The sequence below is a fragment of the Ambystoma mexicanum genome, chromosome 3q (genome assembly GCF_040938575.1).
Source record: "Ambystoma mexicanum isolate Mex_15411 chromosome 3q, UKY_AmexF1_1, whole genome shotgun sequence".
Lineage (NCBI taxonomy): Eukaryota > Metazoa > Chordata > Amphibia > Caudata > Ambystomatidae > Ambystoma > Ambystoma mexicanum.
In genome coordinates, this window is record NC_090926.1 from 1,108,847,833 (window position 1) to 1,108,868,915 (window position 21,083).

Sequence of the window (21,083 nt, forward strand, 5' to 3'; positions counted from 1 at the left end):
TGCTGAAGTACCCATGGCAACACACCCACTGCACGAGGAGCTCATGAAAACACTGCTGAAGTGCCTATGGAAACACACCCACTGCACGAGGAGCTCATGAAAACACAGCTGAAGTGCCTATGGCAACACACCCACTGCCAGAGGAGCCCATGAAAACACTGCTGAAGTGCCTATGGAAACACACCCACTGCCAGAGGAGCTGATGAAAACACTGCTGAAGTGCCTATGGAAACACGCCGCTGAAGTGCCTATGGAAACACACCCACTGCCAGAGGAGCTCATGAAAACACAGCTGAAGTGCCTATGGAAACACACCCACTGCAAGAGGAGCTCATGAAAACACTGCTGAAGTGCCTATGGAAACACGCCCACTGCAAGAGGAGCCCATGAAAACACGACTGAAGTGCCTATGGAAACACCCACTGCAAGAGGAACTCATGAAAACACTGCTGAAGTGCCTATGAAAACACACCCACTGCAAGAGGAGCTCGTGAAAACACTGCTGAAGTGCCTATGACAACACACCCACTGCAGGAGGAGCTCGTGAAAACACTGCTGAAGTGCCTATGGAAACACACCCACTGCAGGAGGAGCTCGTGAAAACACAGCTGAAGTGCCTATGAAAACACACCACTGCAAGAGGAGCTCATGAAAACACTGCTGAAGTGCCTATGGAGACACACCCACTGCAAGAGGAGCTCATGAAAACACTGCTGAAGTGCCTATGGAAACACACCCACTGCAAGAGGAGCCCGTGAAAACACTGCTGAAGAGCCTATAGAAACACACCCACTGCAAGAGTAGCTCGTGAAAACACTGCTGAAGTGCCTATGGCAACACACCCACTGCAGGAGGAGCCCGTGAAAACACTGCTGAAGTGCCTATGGCAACACACCCACTGCAAGAGTAGCTCGTGAAAACACTGCTGAAGTGCCTATGGAAACACACCCACTGCAGGAGGAGCTCGTGAAAACACTGCTGAAGTGCCTATGGAAACACACCCACTGCAGGAGGAGCTCATGAAAACACTGCTGAAGTGCCTATGGCAAACACACCCACTGCAATAGGAGCTCGTGAAAACACTGCTTAAGTGCCTATGGCAACACACCCACTGCAAGAGGAGCTAGTGAAAACACAGCTGAAGTGCCCATGGAAACACACCCACTGCACGAGGAGCTCGTGAAAACACTGCTGAAGTGCCCATGGCAACACACCCACTGCACGAGGAGCTCGTGAAAACACTGCTGAAGTGCCCATGGCAACACACCCACTGCAAGAGGAGCTCATGAAAACACTGCTGAAGTTTTTTGTTTATTTTATTTATATAGCGCACCAGACCCTGGAGTAAAAGGGCGCTTATAGGCAAGTTACAGAAGGCACAGTATATATAGAATTAACAGTAATACAATAAGTGGAGGTAATATACAATATATACAGCCAGTGCAATTAGGGTAAACAATTGAGACATTTGAATAGTATGTTCAGTATATACAGTATACGTGGTCTTAGTCAGGCTGAGGATTAGTTATTGTTTGTCCAATAGCCAACCAATGACTAGCTTCCTGAACATATGGAATGAGGGGGCAGACTTGGTGCTCAGCGGTAGGGAGTTCCAAAGTTGAGGGGCGAGGACCGAGAAGCTTGAGCCACCAGCTTTTTTGGAGGAGAATCTAGGCACCATGAGGCAGAGGGTGTTGGCAGATCTGGTAATTCTGGTCTTAGATTTCAGGGAGAGTTTGTTGGTAAGATAGGGGGGGCAAGGTGGTTAAGGGCTTCCTATGTGAGGCAAAGCGTTTTTAGGTCAATTGTTTGTTGAATAGAAAGCCATTTGCAGGAGATTCTGATGGGGGAGATGTGCTCTCTCCTAGGGATGTTTAATGCTGCGCGCAACGCGTTGTTTTGGAGAACTTGGAGCTTATTAATTATGGCTTGGTTAGCCCATAGGTAGAGGCTGTTACAGTAGTCAAGCTTAGATTGTATAAGCGCTCTCGCCAGTGTGAGGCAACTATTCGTGGATAGAAAAGGTCTGCAGGCTCTGATTAGTTTCCCAGTGTAGGTGGTAGTAGAGGCAGTCATGTTGACTTGTTTTGAAAGGTTAGTGTTGGCGTCAAGATCAAAGCCTAAGGTTTTGACGTGTTTGGCAACAGGGATAGTGTTGCCATCAATGGTGATGTTGGAATAAGCAGGACTAAGTTTCTGTAGTTTATTAGGAGAGCCGACCAGCAGAAGTTCCGTCTTCTCATCATTCAGGCAGAGGCCGTGTGTGGCCATCCATGCCTGAATGATGGAGAAAATTGTTAATCCTGGTGACGTCAGCCAGGTAGTTGCCAGAGATAGTGAGGAGTATCTGGGTGTCGTCTGCATAATTAGTGTAGGTGACACCCAGATGGTCCAATTTGTCAAAGAGGGGTTTAGTAAAAATATTGTAGAGGGTGGGGGAGACACAAGATCCTTGTGGGACGCCACAGGTGATGGGGATGGGGTCAGCTGCAGCTGCCAGTGAAAAGACTCATAGTTCTATTGGCTAAGAAAGATTGTATCCAGCTGACAGCTGAGGGTGAGAAATGGGCGGCAGATGAGAGGTGGTTGCATAGTATTTTATGATCGACCAGGTCGAAGGCTGCTGAGAGGTCAAGAAGGAGTAGGATGGCTGCTTTTCCTTTGTCTGATGTCATCAATCTGACTTTTGAGGTCAACAAGGGTTGTTTCAGTTCCATGTTGAGGTCGAAAGCCAGATTGACGTAGCCCTAGTAGTTGATTGGATTCTAGGTATTCCTGAATTTGTAAGTATGCCACTTTGTCGAGGATTTTTAGCAGGAAGGGGACTGTGGTGATCGGCCTGTCGTTTGTGGGAATGGCTAGGTCTAAGGAATGTTTTTTGAGGAGGGGGAGAACCCACGATTGTTTCAGATTGTCGGGTATAGAGTTGGTCGAGAAGGAAAGGTTTATGAGTTTGGAGATGAAGGGAGAGAGGTCTCTTGCAGCATCTTTGATGATCTGGGCAGGGCAACTATCTCCTTTGCAGTTTGAGGGTTTGAGAGATGATATGATCTTTTGGACTTCCGGTATGGTGACCTGTTTGAAAGTGAAGCCAGCGGCGGTATTGGAAAGGGTCGATGTGTTAGGGGTAGAGGAGTTGCTATTGGAAAGTTCTAGTCGTTTAGCCTAAATTTTGGTTTGGAGGCCAGAGATTTTGTTGGCAAGGGCATTTCGGATGCCAGTGCACCAGGGTTTGTCTTTTACGCAAGTGTCTGTAGGTGGGTTAGGGTTTTCTAATTCCTTCAAGATGGTGAAGAGTTCTTTAGTAGAGGATCCTGCCTATGGAAACACGCCAACTGCAAGAGGAGCTCATGAAAACACAGCTGAAGTGCCTATGGAAACACACCCACTGCAAGAGGAGCAGATTAAAGCAGCACTGAAGTGCCTATTTAACCACCTCCAATAGAAGTACAGCTGAAGTGCCTATGAGAACACGCCCACTGGAAGAAGAACTGATGAAAGCACCATGTGACCATGTGCTTTCATCATCTCTTGTTCCAGTGGGCAACACCACCCATACATCTATAACAAACATCTGAAGGGTCAGAGACTGAATTAAGTGTCCTGAAGAAGCCTCTGGCATGATCATATCAAGGGCTTCTGGGAGAAGAGTCTGCAGAGAGGGCCCTCTTGGGAGTGCCAGCAGGTGACCCGACAGCAGGGTCATACCACCACACATGAAGAGGCTGCTCCACCAAGTACCACTAAGTGAATGCACCTGGAGGAGTCTACAGTAACGGGATTGCTCTAGTTAATTCATTGCTAGTTGATACTATATTTGTATTCTACCCGTCGAAAATGAATCGCCCTTCCATTTACTAGAAACAATACGACAAAATGAGTCCCCGCTTTACCCCCCCCCCCTTCATATGGATCAAAGCACTCACCTTTGGCTGTTGCCGCTGATTGGCGAAGGGGAATCTAGGAATCCAGGGGAATCTGAAAGACAAAGTTGTGTGAGCCACCATGAGGCTGACCAGGGGATCCCACCCTGAGAGACTGGTCCTAAGATTACAGCGACTTCCAACCCCACAGGTGCACGTATTGGGAGATACCAGACAGAAGCCCAGACGACAGCGCTTTCCAACCAGATATTAAGAAGGAGAAACTGACCTGATCAAGGGCTGACCAGGCTCCACGGCACCCACCCGCCCCTCCACCAGAGAATGCCGCGCAGTTCACAGTACCTTCCGACTCCGCCATCGGCTTGGGCTGGACAAACTCCGGCTTCACCACCTCGAAGCACCGGTACAGGTCTGCCAAGAAGGCACCGATGTTGGTCTGCAAGGCAGGCGAGATGAAGAGCAGGAGAAGGGTGCAAAGGTTAGACATGGAAAAGCAGCACTGGGTGCTAGGTCAGTATATGCACCACAGGTGTGATTGCTTTGTGCAAACCATTTACTCAGACAGTCGTGTTATCCGAACAGTGCCCTATCGTAATACACTAGCAGGGAAAAGGGACCCTCAAGGGCAAAGCAGGCGGCACCAGAGATTTTATGGACTTGTGCCAGCCTCCGATGGAGACTGGTCTATAGGAAAATATAGAGACCACTGTCATGAAGCAGAGTAGGACCTACCAGAGGCAAACACAGGATGATGGGTGTCATTCAACCAGGTCTGACCAGGCTCGGTTAGGAAGATGGGTGCGATTCAACCAGGTCTGACCAGACTCGGTTAGGAAGATGGGTGCAATTCAACCAGGTCTGACCAGGCTTGGTTAGGAAGATGGGTGTGATTCAACCAGGTCTGACCAGGATTGGTTAGGAAAATGGGTGCGATTCATCCAGGTCTGACCAGGCTCGGTTAGGAAGATGGGTGCGATTCCACCAGGTCTGAACAGGCTCAGTTAGGAAGATGGGTGCGATTCAACCAGGTCTGACCAGGCTCGGTTAGGAAGATGGGTGTGATTCAACCAGGTCTGACCAGGCTCGGTTAGAGGGTCTGACCCAAAAAAATGCAAAATAGGACCATCACTTGTCCTTCAATTCCACAGCTGAACTCTCACTATAAATTCCAAATCTGTGCCCCCCTACCCAGCATAGGCTGTCAGATCACATATCCCCCCCCCTATCCCTCTAACCCCGCTCTGCTCCCTACCACCCTCCTCCCCCCCTGGGGAGTCCTGGGGCTTTGAGTGTCCCCACGCTTATCGATTTTGGAGCGGCCTCTGCATCGGGTCTCTGAGTAGCGTGTCCACCTGCATGTTGAACAGTTTCAAGAGCCTGGACCCTTCAACTTGCAAGCGATGTGCAGGAGTGCAATCAAAGAGGGGCTTCTGTAGAGCAGATGTTCCTAAGCGGGGTGGGGGGGTTCTTGTGGCGCTACAGGCAGATCCATGTTACACACAATTCAATGGTGCCCATTTTACCCACTGCAGAAGGATAGAGGGTTGAGTCAACCGGGCAGGAATCGAATCTGTGACCATGAGGTCAGACACAAATCGCTTGGTCTATCGAGCCACACCTGGCAGTTCTGGCTCACAAACACAAAGTACAAAAGCAGACCCCCCCCCAGAGCCGCCCGTCCCCTCTAATAGGTGCCCCCCATAGATAAAGCTGGTACATACCTATGCCTGTTTCCTCTGATAAGTGTGGCTACATTTTCCAAGCCTATAAAACAATAACCCATTTTATTGAAGACTGGCGCACCAGCTGAAGTGATTACCACACATGGGTACTCCAAACAGCGGATTGGGATAAAACCTGGGATGTCTTTAAAGGGAAAAAATACCCATCTTCTGATGTGGCCGAGCAGTCTAGCTGAGATAGAAGCCTCCGTGCAAAACCTTAGAACTCATTCTATGAACAGAGGATAGCACAAGGGCAACGCGCTGGTCTTGGAGGCAAGACCACACAGAGCGACAAAGGTTTGAATCCCGGATCTACGCCTAGAAACCAAACTCAGGTACGGTATTAGGCGCATTATAAAAAAAACAATTAAATACATTCCTGTTTGTCTCCAAAGTAACTTATGTCCAATAATCTAATACGGGCCCGAAGGCACATTCTAAAGGGTGACTATATGTCCCATAGTTTGCATTAGAAAACCCATTCCTTTTGCCCGAATTTGCTCAGCAAGGCATTGCCTCAGCTATAGTGATGGGATGGTATTGGGTCCTGAATATCATTGTCAAGAGGAAGCTTGGCTTTTATTCGGCCGAAGGAGTAAACCGTTTGCTACGATTCACATCCGGCCTCTCATGAAGACCCTATTCTAGAGCAGGGGTCTGCAACCTGAGGCACCGCAGGGTGTCAGCAACATGCGGCTCCGCGGGGGTCTTGAACTAGGACTCCCATGATCCCTCATTATTGACTAGGATAACTAGGGCTGACGGGAGTGGACGGCCAAAACATCTGGAGAGCCAAAAGGTGGCACACCCCTGTTCTAGAGGACTGCAAGTAATGAAATATGGCTATTTTTAGCCTACTTTTGATGCCAGCCCTATTGCCTCGATAGGTTTAAAAACTGACCAAAGTCCCCAAGTCATGCACCTTTCTAGAGGCTTGGAAAGCCTTCTGAGACAGAGGAAATTACTACTTCTCTGCAGCTGCACAGGGACGAGTGGTGGCTGAACAGCCTATTCAGCCCCACGCTACTGTTTAACCAGCAGTGGTCGTAATCAAAGGTGAAACAGGCACAGCCCGAAAGGTTTACCTCCTTTACCCTCTTGCTAGTGCAGGCTGAGGGCAGGTTATATCTTCAGGAGGAGTGTGAGCTGATGGCATTAGCAATCAAAACAGCTTTAGTACAATGATCCCAAAGGAAGGTATGTGCAATCCAGGTACTATACAAATATATACTTTCAATTACACAATAAAATGCAAACAACTAATCCAACGACACAAAGAAAAATCTGTCCCAGTAAGGTAGAACGCTGAATGCAGGATTTTGTCACATGGTACTCTGGGTACATGAGCAGGGGTGTTCAGGCACAAGATTGCCACAATTTAACTGTGCAAAAGGATATGCCTTTAAGAACAAGGTAGAGGAGGGGGCTTAAAGAGTCACTATGGTCCAAAGTTGACCAGAAGGACAGGGCCATTTCACAGTAACTTATGTTTTTGTCTCTGGGGCTCAAAAGTGTTGCTGCAGGCGTTTCAGCATGGAACCAGGAGTCCGCGTTCTGTCATCACAGGGTCGGTGTCAAGTCTGGGAGAAGTGGTGCCAGGTCCAAGGCTGCAGTGGGGTCCTGCAGCAGCGGCAGCTTGTTGAAAGATGATGGGGTTGGCAAGCGAAGTTGGGTCAGCGTTACTGGAAGAATCAGCAGCCTCACATGCAAAGAAACAGAGACTGCCCCTCCCTCCCCCTCCCCCCGACTGTAATAATAGTATTTGCCAGCCGAACTCCAACCTGTGCTGTAAGAGCTCAACGCTTAGAGCTATCTGGCCTGAACATGATCTCTGAAGATGTGTCTGCCAGCGGTCTGTTTAAATAGCCATGACCGTGGAAGGGAGTGCTTAGCACTGAAAGGGCCACAGTGGGTACCTTTAGTCATGCGGATAAAACATTGCTGAATAGGATGGCCCTCCTGAGGCAGGCTCATGCAAGATGTGAAAGGTTGCGTCACCTGTGCCAATCAATGTACCTGCCGACAGAACAACCCAAGTAGTATTCTGGAGACAACACCACCCAAGACCCTTGGTGATGCTAGGTCTGGAAAAGATTTGTGGCTACGCCAATGTCTGTACTGTCGGGACTCAGGGCTAGTTAGCCTTTTGTTTATAGCCACTGTCCAGAGCTACAACCAAAAGACACAGGGCTATAGCTGCCTCAGCCCCACCCCCCCCCCCAGCAAGGCCTCTACCCAAGACCATCCCACAGAATATGGCCACCCACAGCGGCTAATGTGGTGGGATATTTAGTGGATGTCTTCTCAGCACGATGAATTTAAGAAACTACAAGAAAACGGACAATAGGCCACCGGACAACAGGACTATACTTGCAGGCTTTGCAAAGTACATGGGGATGACCCAAAGATCAGCCCCCTCTGGCCTCAAGCCAATCTAATGGTAAGCCAATGTAATGGTGGAGTGCTTCATGGGTACCATTAAGAAGATACCAAGGAGTCTTCAAATCAGGCACTATGTGCCAACCTACAAACATACGGGAAGGCCCTTCACAGCTCTTCAGGGAAACACTCATCTAAACTCATGGTGGGCTAGACGCGGCAGGATCAGGAGGTCACAAAGGAAAAGGATCGAGGAGAGAATTAAGATCTACATGGACCACAGAATAAGAACAGAGACAGGAGTACTAGGAGGAGACCACGTGCTGGTTAAACAGCAAATACGCACGTTGGATATTCCGTGTGATCCTAGACCGCCGACAGGAAGTAAGGTAAAGGGGACAATGGTGACGGCAGACACACCATAGTGAAATGCAACTCGAAATGCTTCACTTTTCAAGTAATATATGATGCCTATCTGCATACCTCCCACTAGAAATCAAGACGGAACCGATGCATTCAGAATCAAAGATACTGCAGGGAGGCGCGCTGAGCGTGACGATCAGCCCGGAGCAACTCATCAACACATGTACAGGAGAATTGGAAATTGTCAAAAGATAAACCAAGCAAGCCCGGGGTAGATATGGGATTGAAAGTGCCCATTAGGTACCACTTCCTGTGGCCGGAAGTGGTATTGAAAAGTACAGATGGCGGGGCCCCTAGACACAGCAGAGGTGCATGTGTGGAGACCAGCTACATAGAGAGAATAAGGACATTCACGCCAGCGTTTCAGCTGAACTGCTCACCATCTGCATTTGCACTAGGCGTAACCCGACGTGATGCTGTACTGGTGCTGCAGGTGGCTTCCAGCGCACATCCTGCAGGTACCATTAGTGAGCGGGAAGGGTGTTTCTCATTTTTTTCCTGTTTACCATTCCTCTACTTTTTACGACCATATTCACCATTCTATATATAGAATTTGTCCATTCATGTCCTTGGGCACGTGTAAAGTTGTAATAGGAGACTTAGTTACTAGTCACTTAGACTATTGCAATGCCCAGGCCGCAACACCTCGTCACATGTTGCACCATGCTCCCGCCTACCCTCTGCCCTGCTGAGACCACAGTTCCACTATTTTTTTCGGTACACTTCTACCAGTGGGTAGCATGCTGAGAAAATGCTACAACATGTAGAGGGGACTTGCCACGGTCAGAGGTGGCACTCTGAGAATTCTTTACCCTCCCTCCAGTCCCAATTCTCGAACATGGCCAATTATGTGGCTGACCTCGGGCACACTGCTCGCCCTGCAGCGGGACATGTGTTCTCTGGTGGGAGCCTGCACAGCAGAGTCCGTGGCACCGGATGTGATCCAGGCAGGCCTCGGAGGGCGGGACCTCGAATGCGGCAGGGAGCAAGTAATCAATTGCACTGGGGTCACGCGAGTCAGGGCTGGCTAGAGCAACAAAAGAGCACTACATGTATACAATGAAAAACGTTTGCAAGACTAAATGCCTTTTAAGGTTTGCCAGGGCCTTTCTGCAACTGTTGAACACGAATTAACTTTTTATGGAATGCATTAACTGGATGCAAAACCTTCTTCAACCTAGCCTGAGTTGGCAGTCGCCTTTTTTTTTTTTAAACAGCTTGGTCAAGTATGTATTTACTTAAACCAGTTTGGCCTGTCGACTCTCGATGGGTCTCCATCCCAATGCCATTGTCCTACGGAGGCCACTGCCCCGCCCGCCGAGCACACAATCCCAAAAGGCAAAGAAGAGCGCCTTTTCCCAAGAGCCTGAACGGAGTAATTAAGGGGCCGGGGCCTCATTAGCACTGATGAGGCCGGGCGGCTGAGCCAAGCTCAGCTGGAACAGCCGCCCCAGATTCTGTATTAACGTGAAGGGGTCACCCCAGGGGCCAGGCCTCCTCCCGTGGGCTTCATTCATGGCAGCACTTTAGAAGACTTCATTTGGTGCTTCAAGCACTGAGCGATATAACAATTTGGACAAAGGTAAGAAATTACGTCACATTCGTGCGCCTTGAAACACTCGTGTATAGGCGCGTTATGAATGCCATATAATATCACAAAATCCTCTGTCACACACTATTCTTTCAGACTTCATCTCGGGGTTTTGGTTCCTGGACTTTGCCCAGGAAAGGGCATCTTGGGGCAGGGCGGACACGCAGTGCCCCCTTTTAACCAAGCCATAGTGGGTTCTCTCAAAGGCAAAAAGCCGCCATTACAGGGTTGCTGGGTTGGGCGGGGGGAGTGGCAGGTTGTCGCGGCCTCTGTGCACAGCAGGGGACGTGTGGCAGGACCAATCTGAGGCTTAAATAGAGACCCTGGGAGACGAGGAGAGCACAGAACTCTGCCTCGCCCTGCCCATTCCAGCTCTGGAGGATCCTGGTGGGTGGCGGCAGTGTCGGAGGGCAGCTGCACCTAGCGCCAAGATGCCCTCGGGTGTACGTGTGCTCGTACAAATGAGCATAACGTAAAATAACACAGTAAGAAAGGAGGTTTCCTCCCAGTGACTCCTCGCGTGAAGGGGATGGTCGGGAAGAGAAGGCCTCACCATCATGTGACGCCGGAGCGGAGAGCCATGGTCCGCCTGGACCACTTGCCAGTAGTAAGTGTTGATAGCTATGTATTGATTATTAATAACTATTTGAGAAATGTCACATATTTGGGAGTGCATTTATGTTTGCTGCGAAATAAAATATTTGTGCAATTTGGCCTCCAAAAAAGATAAGTGTCACGTGTGTTCACTGTTCACCTGGGCATGCCCCCTGCTCGGCCCACTGCACCTAGACGGTTAAAGGGAATGCTGACTCACACCAGACATGGTTAATCTCCCCCACACACCACTTGAATAGTACATGGTGGGATGAATCAACTTCCGAGGCACCAGTGGTCCAGGGATGAATATCTGTTTCTAAACCATCAATCAACCCCACACCTCTAGTACACCAGAAGGGATTGGAACAGATTGGAAACACAAGCAAATTATAAGACCTCCTTGTCCAATTCTGGTAACGTGGACAGGACGGCAGGCTCATCTCTGCAAGGTCCTAGATCGTTGGTTAGTTGCAACACAGAAAAAATACAGTTATTACACAATGATAAAAAGGGACTGTCCAGTCAAGGTTGTATACAAATATCTACTTTATTATTACTAAAACAGATAGTTGAGGCACACTACAATTACAACCCACGCTGTAAAGGAACACAGAGGACAGACAGTTTCACAAAGGAAAGGCATGGATACTGACAGGAGGGTAGTTGGTAAAGTCATCAGTCTAATAGTTCAAGATTATTTGGTTACAGCGCCCAAGGGGCAAAGGGTAATAACTGTCTCTAAGGTCCTTTGGGGAAGGACCAGGGGGGGCCGAACCACAATGTACCTGGTGCTGAAGACCACCTTCGTGCTGCACAGCCTCAAGGTGGTTCCAGGGCGCTTCGCAGCCCGTGAGACAGTGTTAGTGGCAGGAGACAGCTGCGGGTACCAGGCGACAGATATGTTGGCAAGCGAGGCTGGACCGTTGTCTCTATGCTGGTTGGAGTATCTGGAATGCTAGTCTGTTCCCTGGAGATGTTTACTGGAGGGATCTTGCTTCCCTTTTGGAACTCCTAACCCTCCTTCACTGGCGGAAGATGCAAGGTAGACTGTACCTTCAGCTCAGGTCCAAATGAGTCCTCATCCTTCCTCTTTGAAAAGTCTTCAGATGATCTCGTAGAGGGGCTGATCCCTTATTTAAAGCCAAACGAGCCCCAGTGATTGGTGCAGACTAAGCCCACCTTAATGAACCAATCCTGGGTCCCCACCAACAATCTTTAGTGATGCTTCAGGTCAGAATCAGAGCGGTTGGCAACAGACAGGGGAAGATTGACAACATATACTTCCAAGTTCCACCCATCTTCCGGTCTGCTATACATCAAAGTGTCTCCCTAATTAACTTGGCCCTATGTGGTGCTTGGTCACAACATGGGCCTCCTTTGAAGAAGGGGGTTGCAGGCAGACTTTCGTCTCCTACAATTCACATACTTCCCTGCTCTGAAAGGAGTGGTTCCAGAAAGGACATTCACTGCCCTTTTATACCAAGGAGGGGTGTTAGTACCAAGTTGGCACATTGCATTACATCTCTGGTCTCCATTGTTACTTCCTGCACCCAGGCCTTCCTTGAGGCCTGCTAATTAACATTGTTCAGTATTCACCGCCACCATCAGCAAGGTGCAACAATGGAGATGCAAATCCATGGGGCCTTGAAATGCTAATCAGGCTGCCCACGGCCAGAGGCTTTTGATGTACCCACATATGTCAGCTACACATAACGGGAGAAGACAGCGCTGGTAAGCTGTGTCCTCCCTGAGTATATGACTATTTTTCTGCTGTGCGGTGAGTGTTGAAAATATGTGCAGGAATGGCCCTACATATTGTCTGGAGGTTGATCTCGCATCATCCATTCTTTTTAAATAAATAAAAATATAACACTCCCTGTGCAGATGGTCGAATTCCTCACACATTGAGTAGATTTGTTAATGAAATGTGTTGAAATGGAATACTTTAGCATGCAATGGGTCAGTGACACTGCTGTACGCAGCCAGCTGCACAGTAAATCAAACTTGCCCACATTTGCCTGCGCCTCGGGCTGGTCTGCGCCTGGGTTGGCACAGTGCCGATTCCCAGGTGAAGATGGCGGTAGACCCGTCACCGCCCAGCAGTGGCAGATTTTACAGCAAAGGGTCCAGTAGGCAAAAATGGCAGAGGGCCCCAGTTAGGCGGGTCATGAAGGCGGAGCATGGAGTGGGTGGAGTTTCACAATGATGAGCTTTAGGGACAAGTGCTTCATATTTTAAAGTTGTGTTTTGCACCATTTTCTGTGTGTGGGGGGTGGGGTCTGACTCTAGCTAGAAACAGACAGCTGGGCCTCCTTGCCAGATGTTGCTGTAAATGGTGGTAATATTGTAAGATCAAGCATCAAGCCAATGTTGGAAATGAGAGGGGACATTACAGGAGGTGATATCACAGGATAATTCCTACAGCATGCAGAACCATTTTGCGCATGTATCCGGGGTGCTTACCGCACACACTTGAAATGTCATCGAACATCAAAAACTTGAAAGGAGTTTGCCTTTTAATCTCAAACCATACCAGGGGTAACCTTTTTTGTGGGTGGCACTTGTGGCACTTGTGGCACTTGAAAGGCCCCCTCAACCCCAGCCCACCACCTCCATATCTTCTCCAGATCTACAGGGCCCTGCTTCATGGGAGTGAATAAGGGCAGGATAGTGAGGGGGGACAAGTAGAAAAGGATCAGGTAATATGAACCCTGATGGGACAGGAGCGTGGAGAATGGAGGAGAGCAGAAGCGTGAGGGAGCTATAGGGAGTGGGGAAGATAGGAGATAAAGTGATAGAACAGAGCCAGGGGAGACTAAACGGGTGAATGGGTACAGAGAATGAAGAAGGGCAGGAGAATGGGGCAGTAGTTAAGGCGCAAGAGTGAGGGGAAATGCAGGGTGAGGAGGATTAAAGGACGGGGAAATAGTGAGCAGGAGGTTCAGGAGTGTAAGGAAAAGGAGAATAATGGAGGTCTACAGAGTCAGTGAGAAATGAAGAATGAGGGAGGGTAGGAGAAAGGGAGAGAAGGGAGGCAAGTGAGTGAGCAATGGGCAGTGGAGGGGCAGCAATGTAAAGGCAACTGGTGTGACATGGGTAAACTAGGGAAGGAAGCATTGAGTGAAGGAAGGCAGGTGAGTATGCAAATGACAGCAAAATTAGGAAGAAAGTGGGATCTTTAATACAAAGAATCTTTGGCAGAAACAGAGAAAGAAAAGGCGAGAGGATGATTGAGTGAATGATGCAAGAACAGAGGATGATCTAGTGTTCAAAAAGAGCAGGCAAGAGTGCGATGGAAGAGGAAATTGCTAGTAAGGAAGAAAAGAGGGCAAATGGACTGCTGCATGGGAGAAAATGGAAGCAGGAGGGAAAGGAGTAAAATGGGAGCAATTTTGTGATGTTAGGTGATCAGGTACTTGCCATAGCTGCCCACCTACACGCAGTCTCAACTGCAATAGATACATGAACAGGGACACAATTAAAATGCAGCCCCTCGGATAAGAATGCACCCCCAGTTTCAGCTTTGTGTGAGCCTCATTTCAATACACAGATTAGAGGTTGATGTCCCAGGCACGGCGGCGCCTACGTAAGGACTGTTGTCCATTAAAAGGTGTGATTGGTGGGTGATAATAAATGGGAGGGGAGTAGAATGTTGCATGCTGTGTAAAATAATGAGTTAAGCATTACTTTATATTCTCCTTCACTAGGAATACCTTTATTTAAAACCAAATAATATTGTTTTTAGTTCTAAATTCATTTGCAGGCTGCTACTGCAATCAGCAAAACTTATGTATGTAATGCAAGGTTCCTTAGGTGATTGATGTACTTTTTAAAGGCATGGATAGAAAAATGAATGATTTCATTTTTAGAAACCCAAACATTAAAAAATATTCATAGGACCCATCACTGGGAAGATATGTAGTCAAGTGCTTAAATCATCGCTTGGGTCCCAATACTGATTTCAACACTTTAACGAAATGTGTGATCCTGGGAAAATCATTTAATCTCAATTGATCTGCTGACATTAGGTATCGCTAGAAGTGATTTAGTTAGAAAACTTGAAGACAATTGCTCATGGTGTACAACACTTTTGAGTTGTATATTGATAATAGTGAATATTTATATATTGCACAACATATTATTCTCTTGGCTTAGTGTCGTTAGCAAAGGTATCCTATAGTATTGAAGACAGATGTTAGTGCTTGTAATGTTATTGATTGTGATGTTGCTACTGATCATGTCAATCCATACTGCGCAAATGAGGGTCCTGCATAACATTTGCTCATCTTTTGCTGGACAGGTCTGCAAGACAAATTAGAACATATCAGTGCCTTGTATGCCTAACGGCCCCTCACTGTTGTGAATTTGTTGTGCTGTGTATGCGTTAAAGAGCCTCGGGGGGGGGGGAGGTGCCCATGCAGATGCCCATATTTTCTCCGTCTTACTACATGGCAACATATTTTGTTCACTGCATTAAATGTGCATTTTGCCTTGTTTGCATGTTACAGACTACACTTTTCTGGCTGCTATCACCTTAACACAGTGGTGTTCAAACTTTTTCATACCGAGACTCCACCCCGCCCCCCTGTAAAAATGTTTGAGACCCCCATCTAGGTGCTGCTCCCCCTAGGGGCCCAAAGGATGTCCAGGGAAGGCCCAGGCTCTTTAAAAATGTAAGCAGATTTTCTACTGATTATATTTTCTATTAAAAGCAGTCACCTTCATATTTTATTATATCAAAAATATCTTAATCTGATTTTAAAGAGTCTGCCCCTGACTGACTTTAAATATGTGCTTGGCAGCAGGATACAGATTGCCTTTGATATCACCCAGCAGTGTTATAGTCTCTTTGCCTTTTACTCTGGTTTCATCTGCGTTGGCACCTTGCTGACAGAGAAATTCCTACCTTTTCAGCAGCAGTTTAGAGTTTCAGCTCCCCTCTGGCTGGCTGCCCCATGAGCTTAAAGGGCATTCCTTTGTATCCATTCTTATTTAAGCAACCCAAAGGTGCCACAGATTGTGTCCACCACCCCTCACTGCAGGCAAGGGAGGGGGCACAATGGGGCCACATGAAACCGGACCAATGTTAAGCCGGGACCTGTGAGCAAGAGCTAAAGGTGCTCTTTGTTATTCTAATGTGCCCAACTGCCACCAAAAAGGGAGGATGGCGCATGTGTTGTGGCTGGTGCGATGCCATGGGAAGATGTAGGACCAGGAAACGGCAGGGCCCTGTTGCCCTTTGTCATCTGAGTGCACCTCTGATAATCAGTCAGGCAACACTGTCCACCACCATGCGAGCACCTTAAAAACGTAATCAACCCTACTGTAGTCCTAACACCCTGTCCTCTGGCACCAACTCTCATTGCAGTTAGCCTTCCCCACGTCCCGTTTCAAGGGGTGGGCAAACTTGGCAATGGCCCGGGCACAGTTAGTAGCAAGGGGCACAGCAGACAACCTGTTAAATCTCCCATCTGTGAAATCAGGGAGCCGTCACATTTAAAATAGTTCAGCACTACACGGACAGCGGAAGGAAACAAAAGCCTGCCCTGCCCATATACATCTCATCATCATTCAGGACTATTTCGGTACCAGTAGATAAAAGTAAAGAGCAACAGTACATACAAGTAAACTAAAAATGTATCAAACTAGATACCAATTTATTCATTTAAACATTTTTAAAGCGCCTTATGCCCATGGATAAACAGGCACTTTGACATACATAGAATCACATAGGATAAGCAAGAACATGATAACATTTCAAGATAAGGAGATTAAAACAAATAAAAAGAAGCCAAAGCAACGACAAAAGCAATAAAATCTCAACTAATAAGGTGGGGGCAAGATGACATAAAATGAGATAAAGCTAAAACAATTGGCAATATAAAAACAACATCTTAGGTAAAATAGAATGTTTTGAGCATTTTCATGAAGCGGTCCAACAAGGCCTCTGATCGCAGCTGTGCAGGCAGCTCATTCCATAGAACAGGCGCAAGGAAATTGAAAAACCGTTTGCCAGCTCTTTGGAGTTTGACGCGTGGCAGATAGTAACTTACTGTCACTAGATCTGAGAAACCCGTCCATTTTGCTTCAATGAGAGTCTCCGAGATATGCTGGACTATGGCCAAAAAGACATTTGTGAGCAATGGTGAGTAGTCTGCGCTAAACTAACTCCCTCACCGGTAGCCAATGCAATGATTTCCTTGCTTCCGTAACGTTTTCTCTATGCTTTAGGCGAGCCACCAATGTTATGGCATTATTGCAGTATTGTTCTCTGTGGGGCCAGCCACAAGACTCCTGCAGGAGCCAATCATGGATCTTATAGTAGAATGAGCAAGGGTAGTGCAGTCCTTCTCTGAGATAAAGGGACGGATCCAGCTGAACAACCGCAAATAGTAGGCAGATGATGATGCAATAGAATCGACATGATCTTTCATCGAAAAAAGTAGCATTGAGACAAACCCCCAGGTTTTAACTTTTAGAAGCACTTCAATTAAATAACCTGTTCATTTGAACATTTTGTAATAAGCAGGAAGTTTGTTCAGTCTTTGTTGTTTAACTACTAGAAGAAGTTCATTTTCAACCAATGGTGTATAAGATCAAATATAAAATTGATCTTAGTGGAGTTTGATATAATTACCTGACAGCATTAGCAAGATGTGAAAAGTAAAAGCCCTGAGGGACACTGTACCAAAGTGCAACTGGGTCGCCAGACACTATACCACTAAACATTCTGTCTTCTCCATTCGTGAAGAAAGATAAAACTGTAGAGGAGCAGCTGCATCTCTCTGCAGGAGATCCTGCCCCCTTTCCTCCTATATGTTAGAGACATGAGACTGTGCCGTGTTTGACGCCAGCCGTTGTACCAATACCGCAGCGTGTGTTTGAAAGACTATACCCGTGGAGACAACCTTACCGAATGTATCCCCGAAGTGATGACAAACTAAGGGAGGAACTCCCTAAAGGAGTTTGAGAGAGTAAAGAAAAGAAGCTAGTGACATAAAAAGTATGTACGACTCGAGATAATGACTGAAGAGAATGTATAGATCCTGAAGAAATGAATGACGAAGTAAAGAATCAAGTGAACTTTTAAATACAAAGAATATTACTCATGCACAAAGTGCTGCAGAATATCAACCGTTCAATAAATGTACAGACACAAACACAAGGTAGATTAAGTCATCATGGAAGCTGGCTATGCGTAGTGAAAAGACGCAGGCAAAACCGCCATTATATACAAGCTGAAACATCGGTATCATGAATTTAGTACGCCAGGACCCTTGAAACGGGAAGGCGAATTGTTGCAGCAAGAATAAGCAGAATCAGGGAGCTCCAAGACGAGATTGGCTGGCCTGGAGTCAAGACTAAGCAGCCACAGTCAGCTATCTATTCTAGATATGAGCGAACCTACGGAGGATGAATCATCCCTGGTTAAGGTGCAAAGAAGGAACACCAAGAGTGCCAAGTATAATTCATTTAGAGCATTTGAAAGCTGCAAAATGGACCAAATCGTGGTCTCCCATCACTTGAGCCAAGGATGAAAAGAGTTCGAACTTGGTTTCCTAGATAAGATAGTGGGTGCCCTCACTCCCATGCATTCTCAAAGACGAGACTACTTTCCCAAAGCCAAGTACAAACAATCCTCATGGCAGAAGGACTGGGCGATGAGATGCTGGGCTAATTGAGCAGGGGGGAGGTAGTGTCATGCCCCATCTCTTTGCACCTGGGTCTGGGTTTATGTGCTGCTAAACTTACCGAATGTTCCAGACATGGCAATTATAGTAGTCCATATACCAAAGGACCTTATAGTTTGAAGATCAATGAGAAACTGTATATAATGTTTCTGAAGACATGTTTTAGAGGTAGGCATATGTTGTCCAGCTGATAGTGGGCAGCCAATCACAATCCTAGTTCCTATAGAAAGTAAGCTTACATATTCCCCTTAGCTAATCCCGACCCTTGATAGGTTATTCATTATTGCCACATAGTATAAAGTCACTTCTGATGTATTTTTTATATAAAAATTATGTTTTGTGTAAAGATCGCCGAGTGAGACTGAGCGTATGTGCGATGTTCATGGTCAACTCCGCGTTTTAGATAATTGTTAATAAAACAGTACTTTGCCATCTTCCTGAGTTGGTTCGGCTATTTGGACTCAGAAATTCTGTATGATCCCTAGGGCCCTACGCTCAAAATCCATTTGGCCGCTGATTTAGCTATGCATGCTTCAGTTTGAATTCTGTTGAATAAAATAAAACATCGACTAAATCAGAAGCTGCCAACAGGTCCTACAACACAGGCAGAGAAGATTTTCCTTGATCCAAATTGACGGACAAGCTGGTTTTAAGGCCAAGAAGAGCAGATTTCATACCGTGGCACGCTGCAAAGCCCGACTGTCTTGGACCTAGTTGATTGTGCTGTTCCAAATGAGTCGATCTGTAAGTAAGCCATTCTAGCAATGTTTTTAAAAGAAAAGGTACCTTAGTAACAATGTGATAGTTTAACAAGTGAGTTTTATTTTGAATAGTAGTGATATCCATGGTTGCTTCACTAAGCTGGGCACAAGTGCAGTCCTGAATGATGCATTAATAAAATCTGAAATAGCCCCAAACTGGCTGGGCATGCATGTTTTATTCACCTTGGAGGGCCAGGGATCTCCTGGACAACAGGTGGGTTTAAGTTTCTTCACTATTTTTAGAACATTATTAAACTCAAACAGCGGAGTAGTGGTAGAGGAGCCAATACTAATCATTGCCATAACACTTGCTTTTTCAGCCATAGCGCTCTTTACTTTGGCAACCTTCTCAACCAAGGCGTTCACCATCAATTTAAAATCAGACTATCCTTGGGTAGTTAAAATCCAGTCCCCTAGATTACACAGTTAAAGTGCATCAAATTCTAGGAGCAAAGTTTACACATTCTACTGCCCAGTTATATAGTATTAGTTAAGCACCTCTCCCTTCTCCACCAGGACTTCGCAGCATAACTCGATACTGCGTAAATGATCTCAGTCGAGCTAGCCTTCTTGCAAGCCTCCTAAGAAACTATCATGGCATGGATGCCTCCATTTACCAGACATGGGTTAACATTTCTTTTTCTTGGGTCTGCATAATACAGGCACACAGGAGCTGCAGGGCCTCGGCTATACCCTGGCAAAACTCTGCATCACCATTTCTTCCACCGGGCAATGACAGCACCTGGGGGAAAGGTACCAGTTGAATTTCTGGGAAATGGTGCTCTCTGGGTTACTCTATCAATCAGGGGCGTTGCTAGGGGGGCTGAGGGGGCTATAGCCCCGGATCTTTTGGCTGTAGCCCCGGATAGAAGCTCAGGAGCTACAGCCAAAAGAATAGCTAGCCCGAGTCCTGACAGCCTGGACATTAGCTTAGCCCCGGATCTTTTCCAGACCTAGCCACTCGCCTGCTATCAATGATGCATGAAGAGTGTTTAATGTAATAACTAAGCTTAATATGCAAATAGTTGTAACCCATGGATATACATGTACCTCCCTATCGAACCTGATAGAATGGAGAGGACTGATTTGTTATCATTATGGAATCATTACTCATTGTAATCATTGCATCCTGTTTAGTTATCCATCATACATTCCTATCAGTACATGTAGTAACATTAGACTATCCACATTATTCTGCCATATATATGTAGCCATTTGCATTTGCTTATAGAATGAGGCCTGGTATATTCACAGAGACATGTAGAGCCATGTAGAGACACAAGACACATGCAGAGATATGTTATGTATTATGTATGCATGTAGAGAGACACGTATGCATTGTACTTAGAATATGCAATGAAGTTTGCATTATAGATAGCGCTTGGATTTGCGAGAGAAAGAGTAAATGCTAGAAAGCATTTAGCTGGCATTATAAAGCCATTTCTAAATGGAGACACAGAAGTGCCATTTGGTTCTGTGCAAAGTTGGTATACTACGCTGTGAAAGAAGGGAATATAAACAGTCTCTTTGCAGGCACAGATGAACCTTGTCCGAGTAGAGTGGGATGCTGGCCTTATCAGCATTGGGCTGGTGTTCGCAGAGAGAGAAAAGGTGGGGGCCAGGCAGCGCCACATGTAGGGAGAGCTTTGCATGCAGGAGGAGAGAGGGATTTCATGACAGTGAATGGAGTAATAGATGGTAAGATGTTGTATTGCAGGCAGACAGAAGAATGCAGACAGAAGAATGGCATGCTAGCAGATATGACGACCAATGTCACATTGACAAAGAACAGTATCAGAACACAGAGTGAAAGTACATGCAAACACAGACTTTCAGGCATTGCTCATATTTAGAAACGCTGACAGAACAGAAAGAGGCATATTAGCTTAGAGAATGAATGTAACCATAAGGATTTGTATACGTCATTGCACAGTATAACCAGAGGGGAGGCTTTAGGAGTTTTAGTTGTTGGAGATGGAGTTAGAGTTCGCTGAGAGAGAGATGTCTGGTTGGCATGAGATCGAATGGCGTTT

The 21,083-nt window shown here is 46.7% G+C and overlaps 1 protein-coding gene across 3 annotated transcripts in view; it reads right to left on the reverse strand.

Annotated features, from left to right (window-relative positions):
* The window catches only part of CAMSAP3 (calmodulin regulated spectrin associated protein family member 3), a 529,863-nt gene that overhangs the window by 92,686 nt on the left and 416,094 nt on the right, over positions 1-21,083 (reverse strand). For all 3 annotated transcript variants that reach the window (XM_069603871.1, XM_069603873.1, XM_069603872.1), the window contains 2 exons: positions 4,227-4,320; positions 3,927-3,978 (listed from right to left, as the gene is read on the reverse strand). In XM_069603871.1, the coding sequence (XP_069459972.1) occupies positions 3,927-3,978; positions 4,227-4,320 (146 nt within the window). The remainder of the gene's footprint in view (positions 1-3,926; positions 3,979-4,226; positions 4,321-21,083) is intronic.